Source organism: Talpa occidentalis, unplaced genomic scaffold, assembly GCF_014898055.3.
Source record: "Talpa occidentalis isolate TD23 unplaced genomic scaffold, MPIMG_talOcc4v2.1 talOcc4.13, whole genome shotgun sequence".
In the NCBI taxonomy this organism is placed as follows: Eukaryota; Metazoa; Chordata; class Mammalia; order Eulipotyphla; family Talpidae; genus Talpa; species Talpa occidentalis.
In genome coordinates this window covers 21,211,105-21,237,771 of record NW_023601322.1, presented here as the reverse complement: position 1 = coordinate 21,237,771, position 26,667 = coordinate 21,211,105, and the positions used below count along the sequence as shown (strand labels likewise).

The 26,667-nt window shown below is 40.0% G+C and overlaps 1 protein-coding gene across 2 annotated transcripts in view; it reads right to left on the bottom strand.

Moving 5' to 3' along the window:
* EPG5 (ectopic P-granules 5 autophagy tethering factor) overlaps positions 1-26,667 on the bottom strand; it is a 100,506-nt gene that overhangs the window by 25,482 nt on the left and 48,357 nt on the right. For both annotated transcript variants that reach the window (XM_037508586.2, XM_054694067.1), the window contains exons 24-34: positions 24,459-24,582; positions 22,010-22,154; positions 18,644-18,815; positions 17,200-17,362; positions 10,584-10,726; positions 8,626-8,782; positions 7,277-7,471; positions 5,159-5,372; positions 2,486-2,634; positions 999-1,200; positions 373-445 (exon numbers count right to left, since the gene is read on the bottom strand). In XM_037508586.2, coding sequence (XP_037364483.1) covers positions 373-445; positions 999-1,200; positions 2,486-2,634; positions 5,159-5,372; positions 7,277-7,471; positions 8,626-8,782; positions 10,584-10,726; positions 17,200-17,362; positions 18,644-18,815; positions 22,010-22,154; positions 24,459-24,582 — 1,737 coding nt within the window. The remainder of the gene's footprint in view (positions 1-372; positions 446-998; positions 1,201-2,485; positions 2,635-5,158; positions 5,373-7,276; positions 7,472-8,625; positions 8,783-10,583; positions 10,727-17,199; positions 17,363-18,643; positions 18,816-22,009; positions 22,155-24,458; positions 24,583-26,667) is intronic.

The window sequence follows — 26,667 nt, the reverse complement described above, 5'->3', positions numbered from 1 at the left end:
TTACATATATATTATATATTTCATATATATATATATTGTATATATTGAATAAAATCCTAATTCAGGAGAGCAACATTTATTTTTCTGAAATTAAGTACCCAAATTCATTCAACTTCTTTACTGTGGAAAACTGGAATGAGGACCCAGTTTTGCTTCAAAGTTAATATCAAGATTACAGATTTGATCAACCACATTAACAATTCCACTAACAGAAAGGGTCTTACATTTCTCCTGTCAAGGCTCATTCTCTAAATTTAAATATGGTTCTACGTCTAAAAATTAAATCTTTGACTATATCACTTGTATCAAAACACCACCAAAGTTTAAGTCTACAAATTTCAAAGGAATTTGAATATCTCAAAGACGATTTACCTTTCATTGTCCTCTAAAACCAGAATCCATGGCTTAAAGAGCTGGATGATTACTGAGTGCAGGGATCTCAGCACTAAAGGGAAAATTTTTAGAGACAAAAAACAAGCTCATCCTCTGTTAACATCACTGATAAAACTAAAGTCTGCTTACTTATACAGCCATAAGCCAATGCTGATATAAAAAAGACAAGTTTAGTGTGACTAAGCATGTCTGTGTTTTCTGTTGCAATGGAATTCCTTCAATTGAAGAATTTCTATTACAGCCAAATGTAATGGATCATTTGATACCACACATTTTTTTTTTAAAGATAAATGCTTAACTAGTCAGAACACTTTATTTAGCAAGATAAGTAACATGAAAAGAGTTAGAGATTAAAACCCATCTCTTTGCACCCCACCTTACAAAGGAGGGGCAGAAACAACAAGCTGAGGCAAGCACCTACTTCGTAAGTGAAAATAGGTATGACACACATATGGGTTCACACCTGTAACTTCTGTTTCCTCTTTCCTTGACATCAGATAAACAGTATTATCAAAAAGATTTGAATCTCTTAAATGTATCTAACGCAAGTCTCTTCTAATGGAAGAGCAGAATGCCTAGCTCCACTTAGCATTAATGTGTATTACCTGTTTTGCTGCTGGCAGATGGGTCTTGGGCCAAGCAGATCGCTTCAGAGTCAAGCAATCTTTTCACCAGATAGCCCAAAAGTGTCTCCATATCAGACATATAAGGACTCCATTTTGAGAATAAACCAAAGCTTTTAAAGTCCAATGTTGATAACCGAAGCTTGTAAAAAAAGTTTGAGAGCCACTGTATTGTCTCCATTACCTAGAAGAGAATTATCAGTCCAAAAAATGCTTACCCAGTGTCCCCTCTCAGTATAGTATTACAGCAGGTGTGATGGAGCACTCTAACTGTAGCAGAAGTGCAAAGGTACAAAGCAATTATTCAGCAATCAAAAAAGATAAACTCATGCCATTCGCAGGAACGTGGATGGAGCTAGAAGGAATTATGCTCAGTGAAATAAGCCAGAAGGAAAAAGAAAAAAACTGGATGGTTTCACTTATAGCAGGAATAGGGGAACTAAATAAGACATCAGTGTAAAAAAAAAATAACAACAAGACAAAACGCAACAAAGCAAAAATGGACAATTATAAATCAGAGACATCCTGCAGGGGAGGAGGAGGGAGAGGGGTCAGAGGGAGAAAGGGAGGAGAACGGGGGAATGAGGTGATGGTGCACGGGTGCACTGGTGAAGGAAACTTATGGGGACTACACCTGGGGGTGTGGGGGGAAGCAAATATTGTTTAAAAATGAACAATGATGTAAAAAATTTAAAAAATTAATATAAAAAAAGAACAAAGGTATGAAGCACATGAAAAGTAAATCAGCCACCTTCAAACTCTTTTCTAAAGCACGGGAACTATTCTCTCAAGTACATTCTCATGTGGACCCATATTATACAAAGTCGATGAAGCAAAGAGCTCTGTGGACACAGCATGAAAACCTGACCGAAGGGACCAGTGGTATAAGGTTAAAAATCAGAGGGTTAAGGTGGGAAGGGAAGGTATACACAGGTGGAGGGCCTGAGCTGATCCTGGACAGATGGGCAAGAATTAGACTCTGAGGGCCTCCCTGGTGGTGCAAGGGGTTAAGACAAAACCTATGAACTGTCCACAGCTACTGCAGCATGAGTTCGATCCCTGGCCAGGGAGCTACCCACATGGCACAGCAGACCTCTCCTACCTTACCCACTGCTCCCCTCAGAAGTGTATTTCAGTCAATCCCTGTTCTGCTCCCCACTCTGTCTCTGGTGAATCCTCTCACCCACCACACCTCTGGCCTGTACCCCAGTTCTTGTATGCATAAATAAATAAATCTTTAAAAAAAAAAAAAAGAATTAGACTCTGAGGTATGACGGAAAGGTGATCCAGGTAAAGTGGGGATGGGGGAGAGCAAGGATTTAAAAAAACACTACCAGGCTCTCTACGCATACAAAAAGCAACTTTTTAAGTATAAATTTTGAATGTATTCCAACCATTTAAAAAGTAAATATCAATGGAAATGAAAAATAAATGCATAGATAAAACTTCAAAAACCAAATGCTATATACCTGCTTGTCTGACAAGAGAACATCTGAAGATCCTTGAAGCACCGAGCTCTCGGCAGAAGCTGCCCCCTGCTGGCAGTTTGGCGCGCAGCAGCCCAGGGCTCTCAGAGTGGCCTTCCAACACTCAGGGCTCAGCAGCTGCTCAGCAGAGCCTTAAGGGATAGACAGGGACAGAGGACATCAAGTCAGCCTTTCAGTTTTTTTTCAATTTGACTCAAAGAACACATTTGCTCTGCAAAGGAATAAAAGTTAAATTAATATCAAAAATAAATTCATAAAGATCTGCAGAGACCCAAGTAAAAAGGACCTGTGAAAAGAACTAACCACCGGGATATCTAACTTTCATGGTTCCTGGTTCCCTGCTGGGAGTGAGCAGAGCTGAGCAATGTGGCATGGAATCTGGAAGGGGAACTCCAGCGACCAGACCCTGACTGGGGAATCCACCTGGATGACATGAGAGAAACAAAGCACCAGAAGACTGGCTGCAGAACACAATTGCAGAGTTGCTCTTTTCAGAAGTCCCATACCTAAGTCTAAAACTCCACTCCAAAGGGCCTCCCCAGTGGTGCAGCGGGTTGAGTGCAGTGCTGTGAAGCCGACCACAGCCTCTGCAGCGCGGGTTCAATTCTGGCCGGCCAGGGAGATACCCACACGGTGCGGCAGACCTCTCCTGTCTCGTCGCTGCTCCCCTCAGCAGTGTATTTCAGTCAGTCTGCCTGTTCTGTTCCCCACTCTGTCTCTGGTGAATCCTCTCACCCTCCCACGCCTCTGGCCTGTACCCCAGTCCTTGTATAAATAAAAAAATCTTTAAAAAAATAAAAAATAAAACTCCACTCCTACAGTGGACAAAAGCTAAAGAAACACAGAGACCGCAAAAGTGGAGGTGACTGGCTGGCACCCTGTTACTTGCAAGCCTCACATCCCAGAGGACAGAATGATATCTGCTCAGATTCTTTCCACCCAGAGGCTTGAGAGGATCAAATGAGATAAAAGACTTGCAGGAGGGCCTCCCCAGTGGCGCAGTGATTGAGCACTGGGTTGCGAAGCTGACCGCAGCCTCTGCAGCGCTGGTTCGATCCCCGGCCACCTGGCAAGGGTCCCACATGGCACGCAGATCTCTCCTGCCACCCACTGCTCCCCTCAGCAGTAAATTTCGTCAGTCTGTCTGTTCTGCTCCCTGCTCTGGCTCTGGTGAATTCTCTCACCCCCCTGCACTTCTGACTATACCCAGTGCTTGTATAAATAAATAAATCTTTAAAAAAAAAAAAAAGACTTGCAGGAGCAGGTCTGAGGGGAAGAAGATGAGGCCAGCTGAACCACGGGTGAGGAATATAGGGACAGTGAGGTCTGTGTCCAATGTCTATGATGGTCTGGATCTTAGAGCAGGGGCCTGGAACCGAGCTCCAGGAGTGGGAGCCATGCATGCCCGAAAAACAGTAGGAAAGCCAGAAAGAACAAGGGCAATAAAGAGAATAGAAGAGCAAAGGATGGAGCTCTGAGAACACCCATATGGTGGCCAAGAAGGGAAACCAGGAAGTTGGAGGTTTTGAAATCTGACAAAGTTACTACTGTTTGTCTTAAGCCTTTATCTGTTATCACTTTTCCTGGGAAGTATAAATTTCTTGCTAAATGCAAGTCAATGGTTGTCTACATTAGCAGCTTAAAGTCTCTTAAAAAGGTTTCAGAGGGAAAAAAACCACAATTTATACATGATCAGATTTTGAAAATTGAGACTAGATATCAGCTACACAACAAAATTTATACAAATACCTTTCCCTACTACCATTCTCCACCACCCTGCAACTTGCCTCTGCAGGGAAACAACAAAAGCTTGAAGTACTTTGAACAGGAGACCAAACATTTCCATATGCTTCAGATAGTCCAGCCATAAGATCACTAACCTATTCATTAAATGAGTTATATTAGGTAGCACAAAGATTTAGCATAAAGTAAAATTTAATTTTCCATTACATCATTAAACAGCAATGAAGTTCACATGAAAAAAGTAAACATAATCTCATTTATCAAATTCGATAAAGTTCCTCCTTAGTGAATTTCCAAAATAAAAAAGGCCTACACCCTTTAATCCTCTAATCTTTAACACTCTAAAAAATGCAGGAGGTGGACAGAAATGATGAGAATGTGGGAAATTTGATGTTGCTCTTTCCCTTGGCAAATATAATCTAATACTGTGATAAAACTCATTCGCAAAAAAAAAAAAAGTGTCAAATAATTAGGGATTAAAAAAAAAATCCCCAAATATATGGACTATTTGGAACTACAGAGAAACCAACTGGCCTGTTAAGTATATTCTAAAGTAGCAACTTCCTTTGCCTACCAAATGTGTGGCCTGCAGAGTAAGCAGGCCACTTCCACCACACCCCAGTACAGGACAGCTACAAAGTCAAGATAAAGAGGTGAGTGCAAAGCATGGACTCCAACACCGAAAACAAAGTGCCGCCTTGTTGACTCTCAGCATATGAGACAAGAATTCACTATTTTCACAGACAGAAACCTTTTTGACATTGTTCAGCAAGTACTTTAGTTGAAAATTAGTGTTTCTAAACTCCTGCACACTTGTATTATTTTCACATTTTCGGATGACATCTGTAGAATGGTAAATGCCACATTAAATATTCACTGTGATCTAATCAATCACAATTAAAAGACACTTACTTTGCATCAGCAGCCTGAGAATGTCACTGTACTGGTCAGGGAACTGGTAGAGAAGAAGAAAAGTCCAGTGCTTACAGAAGAGATTAAATGGCATCAAAATATCTTCATCTGGTTCAAGGCCCCAGGCAGTAAGTGCCAAATGAATGGACTCCAGGAGCCTGGTACGATCAGACAGAGGAGGTTTAGTGGCGTTTAACCATTGTTTAAGATCGAACTAAAAGAAAAAGAAACAAGAAGCATTTTATTTACACTAGAATATTAACTGAAGAAGAACAAAGTCTGTACAAATTTTATTTAAAATCAAAGATTACCTAGAATTTTGTGTTTATATAGATTGAAAATAAAATTTATATACAAGTACATAAAAGAATCTAGGTGATTTAATCACTGAGATGGGTGCCTCCACCTTGACTTCACTCTCTGGAATTGTAGAGGCAGAGTTTTCTCAGCACCATGTGCTAATATTTTGCAATTTAAAAACCTTGTTGGTGGGGAGGCCTCCCTGGTGGTGCAAGGGGTTAAGCACTGCACTATGAAGCAATTCGCAGCCTCTGCAGCATCAGTTCGATCCCCTGCCAGCCAGGGAGCAACCCACATGGCGCAGCAGACCTCTCCTGTCTCGCCCGCTGCTCCCCTCAGCAGTGTATTTCAGTCAGTCTGCCTGTTCTGTTCTCCACTCTGTCTCTGGTGGACCCTCTCACCCCCTACATCTCTGGCCTGTACCCCAGCTCTTGTATGCATAAATAAATAAATCTTGAAAAAAAATAAAAATAAAAATCTTGTTGGTAATTTCCCTAGAAGACAAGCATCAGGGCTTTGTAGTTCCCCTTCACCGGTCACAGTGCCACCAACAAGGAGCCACTTGACAGAGCTGTCTCCACGTTTCTGCATCTGCCCCCTTCACCTATGTCAATTAATAAAAATTCAAGGTGTCGGCATCACCTTCTAGGATCCCAAACTATAACACACTGTATTGTAAGATCCCAGTGGCTTTCCCTTTTTTTTTGTAATACCAGTGCCTGACTCAAACTTGATGCCAAGGCATCCATATCAAAGGGGCTTCCACTTCAAAGAGGGCTAACCCAAACACATGGCCTGCCCCACACTAGATAAGAGCCAAGCCACCTCTTCCCTCCTTTCTGGTGTATACATCCTGTTAATTTAGATAACTGGTCAGCTGGGACTGACTTGTGTCTTTCCTTTTTCCTTCTTTCTTCTTTTGTCTCTCTTCCACATTTTAAACTCCCACTCCCATGATTTGAATTTACTAATAAAGAATAATCCTGTGAAGCTGCCCTACCCCCACTCTCAGCCCAGATAAAAGCAGGACCCCAGACCCGTGTTTCATTCTCTCTTCCTATGACCTCACTGTAGCCCAGGTGTGGTGTGTAACTTCCAAATCTTGTAATAAAACTTTATTTTATTTTTTTCAGTGTTTCCTGTTCCTGATGGTTTTTGCTGAAGGGCATCTTGCAATAATAAAAAACCTAAGGGTTAGTCCAGTCGTAATATCAGTAAGTTGAGGCCAACACAAAACAAACATGTTCTCCCAATTACAGACAGAGATCAGGCTGTGGACCCTAAAAAACGCCCAGGTTTTATGATTCACAGATATCAGAGAAATGCAATTGAAGGTAAAATAGCTAAGGCTTTGAATTCTCAACTGGTTAAGTAAATGCTTTGCTTTGGTCCAAGTTAATATTCAACTTAGAGAACAAAGGTAATTTTCTTAGATATGGCTTATCCTAAACATGAGAGACTTTGATATATTACAACTCATTTATCAAACACAATTTAGGCATAAATTCAGGCCAATAAACAAAAGAAGGATATACTAAATTACTCGCATGACTAGTTCAAAACCATACTAAGTTTTTAAGATGGCATAGGAGTGAGGCTCTTTTTATACTGTGTGGATTAAGGCTGCTCTACACAACCAGTGCCCCCAGAAGCGGAAGCTATGGGATCAGGCTCCTGGGGGATCGTGCAATATGTGAAACAGGCCTGTCAGCCAATGGTCTACCAGTAAACAGACCTCCAGAGGGTCCTTCATCTCTATGGAATGGGAAAAACAGTTCTACATTTCAACAATAATACCAAATTTTAATCACATCTCACCTTAGTTAGCAGCATGAAAATCATATCACTGTTGTCCTCACTTAGAAACTTCACCACCTTCTCATAGAGCTGTATGAACTCTGCAGGTGACGCATTGGGAGTGAAGAAAGGAGACAAGAGAGAGCAGAGTCTTCTATTCTTCAAAATGGTCTGAAGTAATTTTTTACATTCTGACTTAGTGCCACTGATAAACACCTTGAAAGCATTAAAAAAGGGAAAATGTCATCAAATTCTCCCCTCCCCAATCCTCACTCAAGCAACCAGGTTTTAAAGGGTGGTATATAAGGCAGTATATAGACTTAAGGTAGTATACAGATTTTTTCTATATGAAACTATCAAAAGTAATCAAAAACATAAATCAGTCACTTCCAATATAGCTGATGTTAAAAATTCTGGATAATCCATTAATTTGATTTGGACAAGTCATATATAGAAAATTCTGAGTTAACTATACTAAAAAAATCTTTAAAAGATTTAAATATTGGGATAATTTGAATCCAGAAATTTGCACTATGTTATATGATCACTAAGTGTCTAAAGTGAGTCTGCATTCTGTCATTAATTATGAAACTATTAAATACAGCAGGAAAAGTATCAAATACTAAGGAAATTAAGTATGTAATAAATAAGTACTCATTCAATTGAATGTGGGTAAGAATACATGGTTTATTAGTGTTTATATATTTTCTAACAAATCACTTTTCTTTCTTTTATGACATATTTCATCAATCTGCCTGGATACATTGTTCTTGCCTTTGTTAAATATCTGTATAGTTAACAGTAAGTCAAATAAATAAATAAAAAATGGTAACTGAAAAAAAAAAAAAAAAAAAAAAAAATGGTAACTGAGAATAGCAACTTGGAGGCAACAGTGGGGAGGTGAGTGAGCCCTGAAGGTTGAATCAGAGACCTGGGATCCAATCTCAGCACCAAAACTCACCGGCTGTATTCTTTAGGCAAGTGACCTTTTAGAGGTCAGTTTTCTTATCTTTAAGAGAGGAATGATATCAATGACACAGGTATCACAATAAAGTTAATCAGAAAGCATTTTGTAAGCCATAAAAACTTTGGCAATGTTACTGTTAAAACCAACAGCATGTGATAAAAGCTGATGTCTCCCCAGGGACTTTCAAATCAGAATAATTTAGTGTCTCTTGTATAAGAAGGAAAATTCTAGGCCAACAGTTCTTTTTACATCTTGAGAAGATAACAATTCAAAGGTGCTTCTGACTTAGGTGAGATTCTAAGCCTACAATAAAAGAATGAAGTTAATCCTGACTATACCTAATGGAAACATTATAGGGACTCATTATATGCTGGAAAAGGTTAAAGACACAGAATAACCTTACCTGTCCCAAGATCTCAATGCATGAAGTAAAGAATTGCCTTGTGGGAGGATGACGCTGAGTCTCATCACTGACATAATCCACCACAGTAAAGAAGAGGCTAATGCCAACCTTCTGAACCCCAGGGGTAGGCTGCAACTTGTAGGCATTCACTAAGGCCCTGTGGGAAAATATAAGATAACTTATCTACAGCAAGAGGCCAGACTCACAAGTGTTTCTTTGAAACTCTACATCTTTTAGGCAATATTCTTAAGAGTCCTCAGAGCCCCACACAAATACCACTCTAGAAAGATCTCATGGGGTAAATATCTTCCAACTTGACCCAACAAGTTATATTTCCAATATACAGAAATGATTTATTGCTAACAAAGGGGAAAGTTAGCTGAGCATTAAGTGTCTTCTCCAAGGCTAACATTCTTACCCTTATTAAAATTTTTCATATTTTGGGCCTCCCTGGTGACACAAGTGGTTAAGACGCAACCTATGAAGCTCTCCGCAGCCTCTGCAGCACGAGTTCGATCCCCTGGCTGGCCAGGGAGCAACCCACATGGCGCAGCAGACCTCTCCTGTCTCACCCACTGTTCCCCTCTGCAGTGTACTTCGGCCAATCTACCTGTTCTGTTCCCCACTCTGTCTCTGGTGAATCCTCTCACCCCGCAAACCTCAGCCTGTACCCCAGCTCTTGTATGTGTAAATAAATAAATCTTTAAAAAAAAAAGTTTCATATTTTGCATGTAATTCATAATTTACTATTTAACTTTGTATAGTCCTTATATAATACACATTTTCAAAAACAAGGACCATGATTTCTCTAAATTTTAAAATCCAGAACACTGGGATGCCAACTCCAGGCTGTGCTGGCATGTGGGCAGACCAGGCAACAGTCAGGTAAGCCTGGCCACCACTGCTGCTGACTGTAGCCTTGGCAGTAGATCATGATAATCCCATGGATCATCCCAACCGGCTGCTGGAGTCCCTAGGAGTACAGTAAAATACTCAAGGCTCTCCAGCACAGAGGATGACCTTCAGTTAAGAAAAGCCTTCCTACAAGTCGATGTAATGCCACTGCACTTATTACAGTGCTGTTTTTGATTGGTGCCTTCTCACTGTCATAGGCTCATATTGCAGGCATCAGAGGGCTATGGTGAGGCGGAGGAGGGATGACTGGCCTTTTCTGTCCTACCTGGCACCATGGTGCTCCTACACACTACCTACTATGCACCCAGAGGCCACCAGGTTGTCCAATGATGACGTTCCAGACTTGGATGACTAGCACCCACCTCAACCCTAAGGAGGAGTGCCACAGATGGGACTGAGCCCAACTTGAACACACTGAGTAGAAACTATGGCTAAGGGCAAATGATTTTAGCATTTTATAGATGTTTACACAATGGGCAGCTTTTATGAGTCCATCCTAAAGATATTAACTGAGCTTATAATTAGCTAATTCAGGACATGCTCTGTTTTTCATCTCCTGCTCTTGGCAAAAGCTCCCCACTAGTTTTTCCACGTGAGTATGTATCATGGAGAGTAGCAGTGCTAATTAACTGCATGGGGAAGCGGGAGGGTGATCTGCAGTGCAAAGTGTTGCTGCTACCAGCAGCTTTTTAAAATAGTCCTCATTGTCAATTTGCTACTATGGCAAATGGAAGAACACACTATGTCAAATTTCTTACTACTCAGTAATTTGGAAAAATCTGGCCAGATAGTAACTATTTTAGACCATATGGACTCTAAGTTGTCACAGCAAATCAATTCTGTCATTGCAGCATAAAGGTCATAGACATGCTGTAGACCTATGTGGACATGACTTGTGTTCCAGTAAAGCAAAAATAAGTGGCAGGCCAGATTTTGCCCAAAGTCTAATTTAACTAGTGGGTATGGGAGGGGTGTAGAGGGCATGGATGTACTATTAATAAAAACGAAAGAATATTTTAAATTACAATGCCCTCAAAACTTACGTAATCAAGTTTTCTGAATGCACAGCGGCTTCAACAACATTAAGTGATGGTGGCTTGGCAGCTTCTGCTTGCAACTGCTTCACTTCTTTTCTCAAAACATGAAGTTGTTGGCTTATAGCTTCATTCTTATGCATACCTTCAAACTAACAAAAATTCAAGTGGTCAACAGATTTTTTTGTCCCACCCCTTTCTAGAGCAGATATTGTACTACAAATACCTGATTTTGGCTGAACCTCAAAATGACAGGAAAAAACTATAAACTATTCAAGAATCTCAGCTTTTTCACGAAGAATCAAACTAGATTAGTTCATCACCAGTTCAAAGTCTTTTGTAGGATATGTTCTACGTTATTTATGTTTCAATGTCCCCATCCTCCTCAAAAATAGACTCAATGTCGGCCACCTATAAGGCCTTTCTTGAAGGATATCAAGACCCTCCTCTTCCCTTATCAGCCCTCCCTAAAGCCATAGCCCCCGAGTTCACCCAACCCAGAAACACATATGATTCCACCAGAAACACTTGGCCACAAGGCTCATGTGTGGCGACATAAAAAAATAGGACGACACAGATGCTGGGAATAAAACATGTCATTTGAAAGTCAGAAAAGATACATTTTTATAGAACAATAAAGTAAGAAAATATGGGAAGTGCCCAGATCAGCTGCATGCCTAGGAAAGAGCAATTCACTAATTTGGTGGTTTAAGAATATTTGTATTGGGCCTCCCTGGTGGCGCAGCGGTTGAGCGCTGGGTTGCGAAGCTGCCCGCGGCCTCTGCAGCACTGGTTTGATCCCTGGCTGCTCCCCGGCCACCGGAGGAGGGTCCCACATGGCGCGCAGACCTCTCCTGCCGCCCACTACTCCCCTCAGCAGTGTACTTCGGTCCTTCTGCCTGCTCTGCTCCCCGCTCTGGCTCTGGTGAATTCTCTCACCCTCCCGCGCTTCTGACTGTACCCAGTGCTTGTATAAATAAATAAACAAACAAACAAACAAATAAATAAATCATAAATAAAAAATACATGCCTCTTTAAAAAAAAAGAATATTTGTATTAGTTCTCAGTAAAGATGTGAACAATAAGAAGAAATTATTGAGCTTAAAAAGAAAACAACTAAATTTATTTCAAGTTAAAAGACTAATCTTTTTTTGTAAGATTATGTCTTTCTTAATTGAGGGGGTTGTTAACATCCCTTCCTCTAATTAATTGAGGGGGACCTAGATGATAACTGCTTCCTTCATTTTTAATATTCTTTCTGGGGTGTGGTTAGCTGGGCTCAAGCTGTGACACAAAGACAGGACCCCCATGGCAGCTGTGAAGGATGTCAGGACGCAGGGACAAGGGGAAACCCAGCCAGACTGATGTGGGGTTGGGCTGAAAAGGGCAGTGCAATCAGACTGGGGAGTAGTCTGATTTGGAGAGGACTTCATAGCAGGCTATACAATCTGGAGTTATCTTACAGACATGACAGAGAATGTTAAAGAGACAAGAACATTTAGAAGGCAGGGGTTTTAAATCCTAGTTTCTCCTCAAATGGCCTTCCGCAAGCACAGTAGTGAGTAACAGGGTCTACATGTTCCTATATATGCACCTGCCCAGAGACAGTCTTCAGTCACCACTGCCATGATTACAGGCATCCTTTGTAAATAACACAAACACTTAAGTCACAAACTTACTTAACTGAGGGGCTAGTGCCTTGGTCAGGGTGATTATCATAAATTCCAGATCAAAAGCTCCTGAAGAGCAGTGGTCCTGGGCCTCCCCAGTGGCGCAGTGGTTGAGTACTGGGTTGCGAAGCTGCCCGCAGCCTCTGCAACGCCGGTTCAATCCCTGGCTGCTCAATGTGGGAGGAGGGTCCCACATTGCTGCTGCCGCCTGCTGCTCCCCTCAGCAGTGTATTTCAGTCCTTCTGCCTGCTCTGTTCCCTACTCTGGCTCTGGTGAATTCTCTCACCCTCCCGCACTTCTGACTGTACCCAGTGCTTGTATAAATAAATAAATAAAAATAAATCTTAAAAAAAAAAAGAGCAGTGGTCCTGTCTGTCCATTTTCCCCAGCACAGCAGCACAACCCTGGGTGTACATGGAGCACCTGCCTTTTATGCTCATGACAACTTTCTTCCAGAAAACTCACCAATGTCATGTTAAAAATCGTCACAAAACCTCTTATTTAAAAGGAAAAATGAGCTGTCAGTATGAACCAAAAGGCGTGAAAGTGGATATCCAAAAACATGTTAACAATTACTTTCATTTTTACTATTGGAGAAATTAAAGATGAAAAAAGTAATTTACTTCCATTAAACCACACAATGAACCAATACAAATATTAAATTTCAAATCCGCCAAACACCAAACCAAGGCTTAATAGCCCAAAATGTGGTAAGGAACATGTCTAGTCATCTTGCCCAATATACTACAAAACAGAAAGCAGCCAAACAGAGAGCAATCTGAGAGGACAGAAGACAGTGCAAATGAAGAGGAAATGGGAAGACACAGGATAAGAGAAAAAAAGCAGAGGTACAGCTGCCTGGGAGGTGCAGAGGCAGAGACTGAACATACCGTGTAACTGGAACTTAAAATTGCCTCCCTGTGTCATAAAACTACTAACACTGAAGAACAAAAGAAACTCAACCAAACACCCCCAAATTATCATTAATTTCTACTCTACTTATTTTTGTTCAGTGTTCTCACCACTGTTGAAAAATTTTCTTTTCTTACAAGGATGGGGGTGAGAGAGATTGAATGACTACCCACCAGCTCATAATCACAAGAAGTTGCAGACAATAGAACAAAGCAGCTTGGTGGAAGCCCCTCCACTTGAGTCAATTTAAGTAGACAAAGAAATTTAAAAGTTGGACAAAACACGTCCTTCAGTAAGTTTTTACAGTAATGGGAGGCCCTGGGTGGGTCTTTTCCATCTTTCATTTGGAGAAATGGACAAATTTTTCACATGATAATAAATCAATCCTGGGCCCAGAAAACAACCTCTATAATACTGAAGTACAACAAAAGGAACCCTATTATAAATTAGTTCATTTCCTCAGGGAATATCACTGAATTATTAGAGGCTTCTGTTAGGAGAGGTGACCACAGATGAAGCACGTCTCACTTCCCATAAAATATATTTGACTTTTGTATACCCCCCAAACATGCAGATGGCTGGAAATTTCCAGGGCTTTCCCTCCCAGAAAAATTTTACTAAGCGCTGTTTATGATATAATTTGAAGCCTTTCTAAGTGAGCCCTTTAAAATTTGTATTTAAAATATAAAATCACTTCTCACAGTCAGAAAAGTTGATCCAATCCATGAATTTTCTAATTACTGAAAAAGAGAGCAATCCTAATCACAACAACTCACAGAGAAAGTGGTACACTTGTTGACTTAAATGGGACTTAACTGGCATTGATCAGCTTACTCAGAATCACACTGCCAGTCTTCAGGAATTGCAGTTGTAGCCACTAATGTGGAAAACATGGGTCTCAAGTTTATATGGATGCAGGCCAGAATTCTGACTGAGCCACTTACTAGCTTTGTGACTTTAGCAAGTCTCTGTACTTCTCTGAACTCATTTCCTCATCCTTAATTCTGTGAAGATTGAGTGAGAGAATAGTACAGGACACTACCTGGGATATGAGAGGGCCCAGGTAAGTGGGCAGGAACAGGGCAGGAATTCTGAATAGGAGGGAAAGAAGTGGGGTACTGGAGTAGAACCACCCTCACTTGCTTTCCAAGATTGAATGCCTAGGAGACATTTGTATTAGAGTAAAAAGGTATGTGGAGCAGCGTATGGTATTTAAATTAAGACTTTCTATGGAAAACATTAAGGTGTTTAAGTTGGTCAAAGGTAAGCAGAAGAGTGAATGCTAATTTCTATGAGGAAAAGGGGTTCCAACTCCATGATGTCTTCCAGTCAAATGATATCTGCAAAGTTCCTAAAGGTGGTTAATATCAGAAGGCTAACTTGTATAAACTATAGTTGCTCATTCCATCAACGTGTCTTTCTGTGAGGCACTGATGACCTGAACATGAATAAGACAAGGTCCTGGCCTTCCTGTAACTCAAAATCTAGTAACAATGACAGAACTCATCAAAATACACAGTTGTAACACATCCTAATGGGTGATGTGCTGGCGGCTTTCACTGATTCATTCAAGGAGACATCAAAGGGTACATCTTACATGCTGAGCCATGCTGGGTAGTGCAGGGACACAGATGAATGAGAATGGGATCTCTATTCACAGGGAGTTGGGTCTGGCAGGAAAAACAGCAAATGACTACAACAGCACTGACGCATACCTGTGAGGAGAGGGGACATCTCGAGCTGACTAGAAGGGTCAAGGAAGATCTCGAGAGAAGATGCTACCATGAGCTAAGAATTGAAGGATGAGAGATGTTCAGAAGTGAGTGGGTAAAAATAAATAATGGCAGGTATCTAAGAGCAAAGGTATGAATGTCTGGTGTCTGGAGAACAGACAAAGTCTAAGTGGGTAGTGGCTAGAAAACAGAACGGGGAATGGGAGAAAGGACAAATTACGCTGCCTGGGGAATCAATGTGGGTTTTTAGCCTGGAAATGTGATCAGACTCCTGTTGCCAAAGGTGAAGGGTGACAGAATGGTAACTGAACTGTCTAGCAATGCATACGGGTAGGAAACCTAATGAACAGGCTGGGGAAGAAGTGCTATGGGCCTCCAAGGCAATGACCGTGAAAACAAAGAGAAAGAATAAATCAAAAACCATTTCGAAGGCTGAGCCAGTATGTCTCCCTTCGATCAAAATAACTCTGAAGTATTTTAGACAAGGTGTAACCTTTTATAACAGAATTAAAGCAGAAGATTACAGAATTCAGGGTTCAGACAAATTCACTGCAGACTTAGAGCTAAAGCTTTTAGGTCTGTTAGGTATTTTCCATCACAAGATCCTGACAGTTAACAGGAGGTCAGAAGAGACCTGTTCTTTGACTGGGACAATAAACATTTACAGCTATTCACAAAGCAAGAACTGGGAAAACATTTCTTTGAACTAATCTCACTCGTCACTTACAACAATACATTTAGGAGAACTCCCTTCCCTATACAGAATTAACAGGTTGGCAAAGATGTATAATTTCAAAAATGGAAAAATACTGTATTTGTTAGACACCAGTTGATAATAAGCATCTTTTTTTATTATAACCAAACACATTTTTAGCTTATTTAGCCTCCAACTCAAATTCTACCCTCAGTTGGCAAACTTTACTTTCAGTTTTACTATTTTAGTAAGTGATTCTTCTTAAATACCTCTTTATCTTATCCTTACTAAAGCACTAGCAACAGGGGGGGAAAAAAAGCACACCAAAAGAAAATTAACTTTACATAGTGTCTGGCCAAAGACATTATCTCAATGTTATGAGTCTTACAATCCAGAACAAATTTTTTAACTTTAGGTGAGTATGTTATCAGAAATAAATTTTGAAGGTAATGTAAAATATAAGTATAAAAAAGGTTATTTTAGAAAAGACATTTTAGACAAAACAGTTTTCTAAGGAGATTGATGAAGTGTTCAAGTGTGGATGAGCACAAAAAGAAGAAAATTTTCTGAAGGACAACCAATAGTCTATTCCAAAAAACTAACAAAAAAAGAACTATTTTTATGCTTCTGTAGTCAGTAGGTAATGCCAAGCTCAAAGCATTTCTTGCTCAGTTGAGGTAAAACTGAGTTCACTTTTTAAAAAAAAGTTAATCACAGTGATAATGGGCACATGCCTGCAGACAGAATGCAGGTTCTGTGGCACCTTGAGTGTGTAACTGTGGCACCTTGAGTGTGTAACTTACCTTCTCCATGCCTCTTTCCTCATCTGGAAGATAAGGATAATAAAAATACACATCTCATAGGGATGGTAGTGAGGACAAAATAAGTGCTGCAAAGTGTTTAAACAGTACCTGTATTAAGTGCTATGACATGTAGCTACAGCTAAGCTTCCACTCTGATAGCCTGTCGGTATGATGTCACAGACCCAGCTACTCTTTTTGCCAACTCAAGAAGGTGACTCTACAGGCAGCTGAATTTTTAATCATATTCTTGCACAGATCTTCTTTTGCCTGTTGGTAAGCTCACCCCAAGTGATCTGCTTTCCATTATGTTCTGCCCAAATCTATCACCAGAGGCTCCCTACTGTCCATGGCAAACAGCCCAAGCTCTGAAATGACAGTCCTTTCCAAAGAATTCCTACTACCACTCCCAAAACAACCTAAAATAGACTGATCTGGCCCCTGACCCCTAGATGGCATTTTGTGACCCCATTCCCGTGTTCCTTCTAACTGATACATTTGTTAGTTTAAGACAAAACTCAAGGAAGATCTATACTAGCAACTCAAAGTGAAATGTTAGTTTAAGCCCTTCTTGCTAAGGATTTTCTCATTGATTCTGCTTTTCTTTGAATTTATATCAATCTGTCTTATAAGACTCATCAGCACTTTTGGAAATATGCGATTAGCGGTGTTTTGCTTCAGTCTCTCCAAAAGTATTAAATGCTTAGGGACATGGATGATGTGCTATATACTTCTTTCAGTCTTTCTCAATGTTATGCCAAGATTAGGGACTCAACTGAAATTCTCAGAATGATGAAGAAATGTAAGCAATCTTACCTGAATTGTTACAATTGCTGCTCCCTGGCATTTCTTTCCACTACTGCCTCTACACTCCAAATGTAGTGTGATCTGTTCTTCACGATTAACATACTGTTTGGGCATTGTGTCCAACAGCTCACTGTCTAAGGCAACCTGCTGAGATTCCCGAAGAGCTGCAGTTCTGGAAAACATGAGGAGGTAAAAGGAAGTCTTAGGAAAGGTTCATGATGAGAGATAAAGGCCTCCAGCTACCCCCAGCCTGCACTGGAGCAAAGCAAGACACAAGTATTTCATAGTAACAAAAGAACAAAGGTGTGTGTGCCAACACTTACCCAAATCCTTTCCCTGGCAATCAGGCTAACCAGAAAGTTAAGAAAGAGAGGAAAAGTGGGGCAACTTTTTAGCCAGAAACAAAACTCTGTTTAGAATCTGTGTTGTATCAACAATGGTTTTTAAGTGGACCCTGAAATACACAAGAACTAATGAGAATTCCATCTTAATTTAATCATCCTAAAGGGATATCTTATTTGTAAGTACTAGGAATTTCTTAGGTACAGACAGTCCCTGACTTCTGATTTCTTAACTTTTCAATGATGAGTCGTTCTGAGCACATTTAAGGTAGGCTGGGCTAAGTTATGGTATGTGGTAGGTTAGGTGGATTAAATGCCTTTTCAATTTATAACATTTTCAATTTATGACAGGTTTACAGAGCTGTAATCCCATCAAAAGTCAAGGAAGATCTATGCTGGCAACTCAAAATGAAATGCAAAGACAAAAAAAAAAAAAAACTAATAGCTTACATAGGTGTCAATATTGTTCTAGATGATTCACTGTGTTCAGGCATGTGACCATAAAGGCCTGGCTCAAAAAGAGCTAAGGGAACAATGGTCAATAAGAGATTGATTCCCATGGGCTTTGCAAAGATTCTCCTACTTTATAAACAGATTTATTCCACACACACTCCTTCTCGTAAGGTCACAAACTAGAATCAAAACCTTAAAAAGTTGATCATTTCAATTCTACCATGAACTTGGAAAATTAGATGACTTCCTGGCATTTGAATCTAGTACCTACTATATCAATTTTTAAAGGAATATGGAGAGATAGAGAGCAAAGCAGTGATAAAATAAAGTAAACCTCATTAGCACCGCTAACACTATCTTTCCAATATCAGAAAGTGACCTTAGGAAAAGCATAAGAAAAATTTAGCTGGCAGTGCTGACACACAAAATGCCACTGCAGGAAACAAGTCAAATTTAGTCGATGGAAGTGGCATACTATTTCACCATAAAATAAAAAAAGACTTGTCACAACCTGGTTAAATAAGGTAGTCATCTGGGCCAGTCTGGTCAAATTACCCTCCTGGTGAGAGTGCTGATGAGAAGTCCTCCTGTGTACTAAATCAGCCTGGCTGTCAAAGCAGCAAGCAAGAAGGGTGATATTGGAGGATTTGTGGTCTTACCTGGCCTGCTGTTGCAACAGATTTAGGTCTGTGCGTACCAGCTGAGTGGCATCCTTCTGACTCAGAAGCACAGCTGAGGAAATAACTGGCACAGGAGGTCTCACGGGCTGCAGGACAAGGGGAGGCTGGGGAGCATCGTGCTTCCGCAAGTTACTTAAAACCCTTTCTTTAGCTGAAAGAAAATTAAGTCAGATTTACCAAGTAATGGCTACTACTGGATGATAATACCCTAAATGGGTACAAAGGCCTGGCCTGTTACCTTCAAAAAGGATGTTGGAGATCTGCAGAAGAGTTACTCAAATTACCAGAGGCGCAAATGAATAAAATCATTATCTTCTGTTACTTGTAAATTTTGAGGGACCATGCACAGGCTTAATAACATTCTATGAAGAGCTGGGAGCTCAGGAGCATGTAGCATGATTAAATCAAATTCCTATCCTCAAAAAGTTTTGATGATAATTCGGAAGGTAAATAAAGTTCACATCTATTTCCATAGCAGCCTTATGTGATATGTTAAGTCGTTTAGAGTTGATACTGGTTTAAAAGGGGTCTAGTAAATGCCATGAAATTCTGCACTAGATTGCATAGTTTCATACTGATTGAATCAATTCAAATGTTTATATTTTTACACCTAGTACAGAGCTGAACACACAATAGGTGTCCAATAAATTCCAGCTTGTCCTTCTCTCTCTTCCTTATACTAGGTACACACCAAGCAGCAGGTAGAGACTGAAGAACATGAAGAAAAATGCTGACTTTCCAATGCTAAGATAGCAAAGGACAGGAGAGATCGAAGGAATTTCAAATCACTAAAGTCAAGTAAACAAGTACTTAAGGGATGACTATGAATCTCCGATTTCATTCTAGATATAGTATTCAATTTTCTATTCTATTCTTGTTAAGAAAATTAAAGACAACTTTATAGTCATGACTTTACTTGGCATAGAAGGGCTTGTATTGTTTGTAACCCAAAAACAGATCGACTTTAACATTCCAAACAGGTCAAGAAAAAGATGGCCCCTTGGAGCTGGGATTTTTCCACTAGAACTGCCACTCTCCAGAGAGTGTAACAAAGGTGGCTGCTCATCTCTAGCTAAGACTCTTGACTATGTGCAAGTCTCCTTCAAGAAATATTTTCTTTGAAAATTTTTGATTCTAAGGAAAAACTGGAGGCTCTTTTTCAAGTCATATATAACTTACCATGAAAGAAAAATTAAGGTAATATTTTAAATACAAAAGAAAAGGGAACAAATTTAAATCAGAGTATCTGTAGTCACCACTCAAAATTGCAACTGGCAAAAATTAAGAAGCAAACAAAACAAATTGAATTAAGAAAAAGAGGTTGCATCATTTGGTATAATCATCATCTAACCTGCTATCGTCTGAGAAAAACCTGAAACTTGTTATTTCAAGATCTAACCTTAATTTCATTTAGCAATGCAACCTGTGCTGATTGCCAGCACAGGAGTAAGGACAAAGAAGGGCAGAGCAGGGTCTCTGGAGCCAGATGACTCTGCCACTTACCAGCTTTGTGACTTGGGTGAGTCACCTAATCACCTTATCCTGAGGTTCCTTATCTGTTCAACAGGGATAAACTTCCTAGAGTTGGTGGGAGGACTAAGGTATTGCATACGAAGTACAGGTTTACCCTGCTTTCCAAAAACAGAACTTTCCTATTTGGTGTAATTTGGTAATTTATTTTTTGGATCTGTAAACACTATTACCAAAAATCTGTAAAGACAAAAAAAAAGTTGAGCTTTTCCAGACCCAAAAAATAATGTGTGTGTGGGTGGGGGGGTTTTGGGGGGAGGGGTGAACAGGGAAGGTGGAGAGGCAAGAGGGAGGGAGGGAGAGAACCTGTACTGGGATAGTGCCTGGAACAAAAACTAAGGCTTAATAAATTACTAGCTTAATTTCAGAGAAAACAAGCAGTCTTTTAGGGCAGTGTTAAGAAAGCATTGAAAGCACCACAGACAGAACTCACAAAAGCATTCAGAACTTCTAGCTTTAGCTCCCTGCTGGTCGAGTGCCTAGGATTTGGTAGTCACTCTCTCTCAAAACTTCTAGCTTTTATAAACATATTACTTATTCTCATTTAACAAACTTTCAGGAATCAGGAATAGAAAATGAGAATTAATAAGGTTGGGTTGAGTGCAACTTTTATACCTTCCCTTATATACCTTTCTATATTGTTTATTTTTTTTTTAATGAGCACCTATAACTTTTATAATCAGAACAAAATCCTATTATTATTTCAGGGGTAAAAGCAAGGAGAAAGATCTTGAAGGGGAGAATTTTAGAGCCTTAGACAAGACAGTTCAGCACCTTCCTTTTACCAATCAGTGAAATAAAGCCAAAGAAGGTTCTCCTTTTTCTCTGCACGGCTAACTAGTTGGGTAGTGGCAGAATAAGAAAGATATTTTTGCCTTTCACTGAATCACTTCAGTATCCATTATAATATTTTGTTTAACAATTTTATTTATAATTCCATGCCCTACACTTAAGATATATATTCAGTGATTAAAATAAATGACTCCAATATTGTTTTCTATTATATATTGTTGTAAAGAATGTCATCATCTTTGCTAGTTAAATGAGCTTTCATGGTCTTGAATAGAAAATGAGTGATAATTTATAAAGTGGTTTCTCTAGAAAAATACAGTGATAAAACAACCAACTTAGAAACTTTGGGACTATGATCACTTGAGAGTTCCAGATATAGAACAAAAGAATTCCAGATATAGAACAAAAGGGTTTATTAAAAAAAAAAGTTTAAATTTTAAACCTGTAAATCCAAAATAAATGAATGTAAAATTGCACTTTACACAGTTTTGTACATCAACTGAAATATCTTTAAAGCATCATAGAGAAAATGAAACAGATAATTTGTCACTTGCCAGCCTCTTTTTCAGCTAGAGTCACATGTCTCAGTCAGGACAATGAGATGTAATTGGAAAGTCTTGTGAGCAGCTTCTTGAAAGTGTCCTTAAAAGAGGGACACGCCTTCCTGCTAAATGGAATGCTTAAGCTTGAGCAGCCATTTTGGACCATAGGTGGATTTACATATGAGATTACTGGGGTACCTGAAGAGGAGGAGCAGGGGGCCCTGGAGGTTTATAGGTCATAAAGCTACTGCCCTGAACTGCCTGCCTCCAAACTCCATTACTGTTTTGGCGTTTTCTGTTACTCATGGCCTAACTTAATTCTAAAAGGCAGAGAATTAACACTGAACTCCTAAAAAATAGTAATTCTTACTGGAGAGATACATTGTGCAAACCTTAACGCTCCATAGCTCTGAATCAATAAATCACATTCATTCGTTCATTCATCCATCTCTCCAAAGATGCTAATGGTTAATTGACTCACCTAGTAAGGGATCGGTGAAGTCCAGCTGCACTGACAAACTGCAGAGCGTGGAATGGGACTCAAGCTTGGCCTGCATCCACAGACCAACACTTTCTTGAAATTCATGATGTATGCGCTCCATGTTCAAATACTCCATCCACAGATCCTAGAAGCACAAGACTTTGCCTGTCATAGGTGAGTCATATATTCACATAAAACTATATACTTAAACTATAAAGTGAATCATTGACACAAATTCTCCAGCAACAGGATGAATTACATTTAAAATGGGCACTCTTGAAATCTTAGCAGGAACCTTAAAACTTTTTGTGTGACAGGATCAGAAAAATAATTTTATAGTCTTTCCCAATCATCATGCACAAGGCATTCCAGACTCCAAGGTCAGCCTGATCACAAGCCTGAATCTAAGACACACCAAAATGTTCCAGGTGCTATATCAGACCCACCTACTGTGTATATATGTCTCCTTTAAGTGGGGTCACAATGCAAAATAACTATTGATAGAGATTAATGATTAGAGAAGAATACAGAAATTAAGCAATGGGTAGATGACTCAGAACCTACAAAAAGGAAAGAACAACTCAGAACTTGAATTTCTGATCAAAAATAGGAGCTATCAAATCAAATGGCAAAGACATTTTTAAAAAAACAGTTAATTCTGTAGATACTGTGAAACCAAGATCAGTATCAGAGAACCAAGAAAGGTATGATTAATGTTTTAAAGTACTGGCCAAGTACCTACTACACACAAATCCCTAGATAAAACACAGTGGGGTAGAGCATAAAGAGGAGATGGGTAAGGAATTGCACTCAGAGGTTTTCAGGACACCATGGCTTAAATAGTAACTTTTTTCCTATTTTCTCTGAACATAGATTCTTAGCCTTATTTCTCTGTTGTTATATCCCAAGGTTCCACCTTCAGTCTTCTTAATCTAAATATCTATTACCACTATATCCACATTTACTATACTTTTCCGCTCCTGAATTTTAGACTTGTACATCCCCTAAGCCTTGACAAGAGCTCTCCTTGAAGCCCCTCAGGCACTTCCTCTCCCAGTTTCCCTAATTTTGCAAACAGCATCTCTAGCTGCTAAAGCTACAAATTTGGGAGTCCTTGTATATCGAATCAATCCTGCTACTGTGTCAATCCTACTTATGTATTTAATCTAAAACTCTGGCTGATCCTACTAATTTTTCCTCAACAAAATTTTACTTCATCTATTCAATTAACCATCTCTACTGTTTCAATAGCTCTCCAAACAAAGGCTTCAGAATAAACAAGTTTGTTAGAAATTTGAGCCCTATTCACCTTTCTGAACACATCATTCTATCTCACCTGCCATGGCTCTGCACATACCGGTCTTTCTTCTGGTGACATCTGCCACTGTTCCATCACCGGGCCTTTCCTTTCAGTTTGACCAACTCCCATTTATGCTTTAGGGCTTAGTTCAAAAGTCACACCCCATCCCGTCTGAGCCAGGTATCGCTCCTCTATATCCCACAGCACCCTGTGCATTGCACGCCACAGACTAGCACCAGGTGAATAATTGCTGACCCTATTTAACAGTAAGCCCCTTGAAGGGAGGGTCTGTGTCAGGTTTCTTTTTGTATCTTTGTCATTAGCTACATGGCACCTTAAAGGTACAAAACCAAAAATCATGGAAGGAAGGAAGATGGAGAGGGAGAAAAAGAAAACAGAAGAAAGTCTGAGATACTAGAGATGAAATACTATGTATAATGTGGAAGTGGATTGGTTTAAAGATCCAAGTTAAAGTGTCTCAACCCTTAGGGCTCCCTAAGTATAGGGTCAAAGCCCAGCAAAGTTCAGTCCCTAGAGCAAAGGATCTAGTATTGTAGAGATATTCACAAACACACACACACACACACACACACACACACACACACGATGGCTACTGAAGTGAACAGAAAACTTGGAAAAACTTAGTTTTTGGCTTTAAAAAGGACCATAGGTATCTTTGGGTACAAAAGAACAGCTTAGAATATGTTAAGACTAAAATTGAGAGTCTCCAGAATAGCAACCAAACACTATGATACCTAATAGTCATTTCCAAAATAGACAAAAATGAGCTCTTCTCTCCATGCAATTAACTTGCTATATAGCATTTGACCACTAATGAGTCTGAAGGCTTAAAAGCGTTCAGCTAGCTGACAACTTAAAATAAGCAAGAATGGAGCTAGAAGAAGACTGTTTATGAGGCAGGAGAAGCTGTAGACCAAGCCTCTGCTCTTCTAGTGAATATACGCGGGGGCCAAGATTCAAAAGGGACTATCCCTTCAACACCACCACTTATAAACTTCCAAAACCCACAAACACAATGACCATTCAGGCGGCCCCATTTTCATATTAGTAAGTGGTTTTACCATTAGATTATAAATATGATGAATTCAAATTACAGTCAAATACAACAAAAGAAACACTGAGTTTCACCTGCTGATTCTGCATCACTTTTGCTAGCCTGTGAGTATCATAATGCTTTGGTAGAGAAGGGATATAGGTGTCTCCTTTTTGAAAAGTCTCATCTTCTAGCCATAACATATATACATTGAAGAGCCTGAAAAGAAAAAAATATATATAATTACATAAACTATAAAAAAGATGTGTAGATACATTAAGTTTCTTACATCTTTGGGGACACTGGCACCACCCCACAGGAGAAAAGCACATAATGAACAGAAGATGTTTCCAGCAACCACCACATTCTCAAGAAGCTCATGTTCTAGGCGGGGAGAAACACGTGTCTCAGATCATTAAAATAGGATATATCTGCTGAAATAAAACAAAACTGTGAAGAAAGGACTCTGAACCCCATAATAACAGTAGGGTTCAGAACAGTATACAGAACAAGTAGGGAAGGTGATTTTAAGACAGATCTGAATGTGGAGCTTTTCTCTCCAGGGAAATCCAGTCACAGTGAGCCTCAGTGCTTGGAAAAGTTTAAATAACATTCAAATAACACATTTACTGTCTTTCGGAGAAGACATTAAAAGCCTAATTTAACTTATGCATAAAGAGAACTCGCCAGCTTCAGATTCTGATGATCTCCTGCCTCAGGGGATCATAAAGCTCACAGCATGTGTATACCCAATTCCCATTAAGCAGGACTAGAACAAAGCCGGGAGAAAAAGGTGGGGGTAAATCTCAATTTTCCAGTAAAAACTTTTTTAAAACAATTGATGTTTCATTTGTTTTTACAAGGAACACACAGTTCAGGTAGCTAAGATCCCATGCATTTTAAGCAGTTGTTTGCAGCAACAGATACTAGTGGAGTCTGCAGCACACTAACTCCTCTGTAGGGGACCTGGAGGTGGCATGACTTGGCTTAGCCCAAGAAAGTGGAAAATCACTTCCTCTACCTCAATGACAGTCTGTGTAGGAAAAGAGCAAGGAACCAGGCAAAGCTGGCACTGAGCACTGTTCCAGCTTCTGATCCAGTCGCTTAATGTCAGCTACGTTACCCACACACCAAGGGAAGGGGGCTTGAGAGGCACAAAGGAATGCCAGGGACTTTCTTGTCTGATCTAAATGCTCAAGGATAAATCCTTCCCACTGGTTAAGGCTGGTTGAAAATAACTTTTACTGGGCCTCCCCGGTGGCGCAGTCGTTGAGCGCTGGGTTGCGAAGCTGCCCGCAGCCTCTGCGGCGCCGGTTCGATCCCCGGCTGCTCCCCGGCCACCAGAGGAGGGTCCCACATGGCGCGCAGACCTCTCCTGCCGCCCGCTGCTCCCGTCAGCAGTGTACTTCGGTCCTTCTGCCTGCTCTGCTCCCCGCTCTGGCTCTGGTGAATTCTCTCGCCCTCCCGCGCTTCTGACTGTACCCAGTGCATATATAAACAAAACAAACAAACAAATAAATAAATAAAATAAAAAAAAATGCCTCTAAAAAAAAAAAAAAAAAAAAAAGAAAATAACTTTTACTTTAAGCAAACAAGATAAGGGTTCCGAGAAATCAAAAAATCATTCTGGAGGCTGAGAGATTAGCCCTCGGGGCTTTGAGGTCTCCACTGAGATCCCTCAGTGCTGGATCAAAATACTGGGTTTCTTTACCATCCTTGTATTCAGGATTAATTGAGAAGAGCTATTTTGATGAAGTCTTATTTAAAAGACTGATATCTAACATAGCAAGTTTATTAAATCAAGGGGGAACAGTGTGAAAGGGAGCCCAAACTTCAGCATTCTAATTTTGGGGGATGCCAATTTGTACCCAATTTTAGAAGCAGTTCTGGGAGATTACTACAATCCCCTAGGAGGCCTATGACCTTTACTAAAAAAAATCCTGCCGTGGTTACTTAATTTCTTTTAGAAAACTATCCTAGCAGACTCTACTTGTTGTTTACCAGCTTTGAGCAATTTTTTGGTTTCTTTTTCTATTTTTATATAAAGAAACAGAAGAGGACATTAGTCCTCTGGTGAAGATCTTTTACTCAGACTCCAAGTACTCGACAGGGCCACATCCAGACTGCTGATTCACATCTCATGGGAAGCAGAAAAGGGAAACATTACAACATGCAAGCCTGCCGTCAAAGGCACCTTCCACATTCAATCTGACAGGTTAAGAGAATAACGTCCAGCAGTCTGCAACACAAAAATAGCTCTAGCACAGTACCTGTGATGTAAACAACAACATAAATGGCTAAATA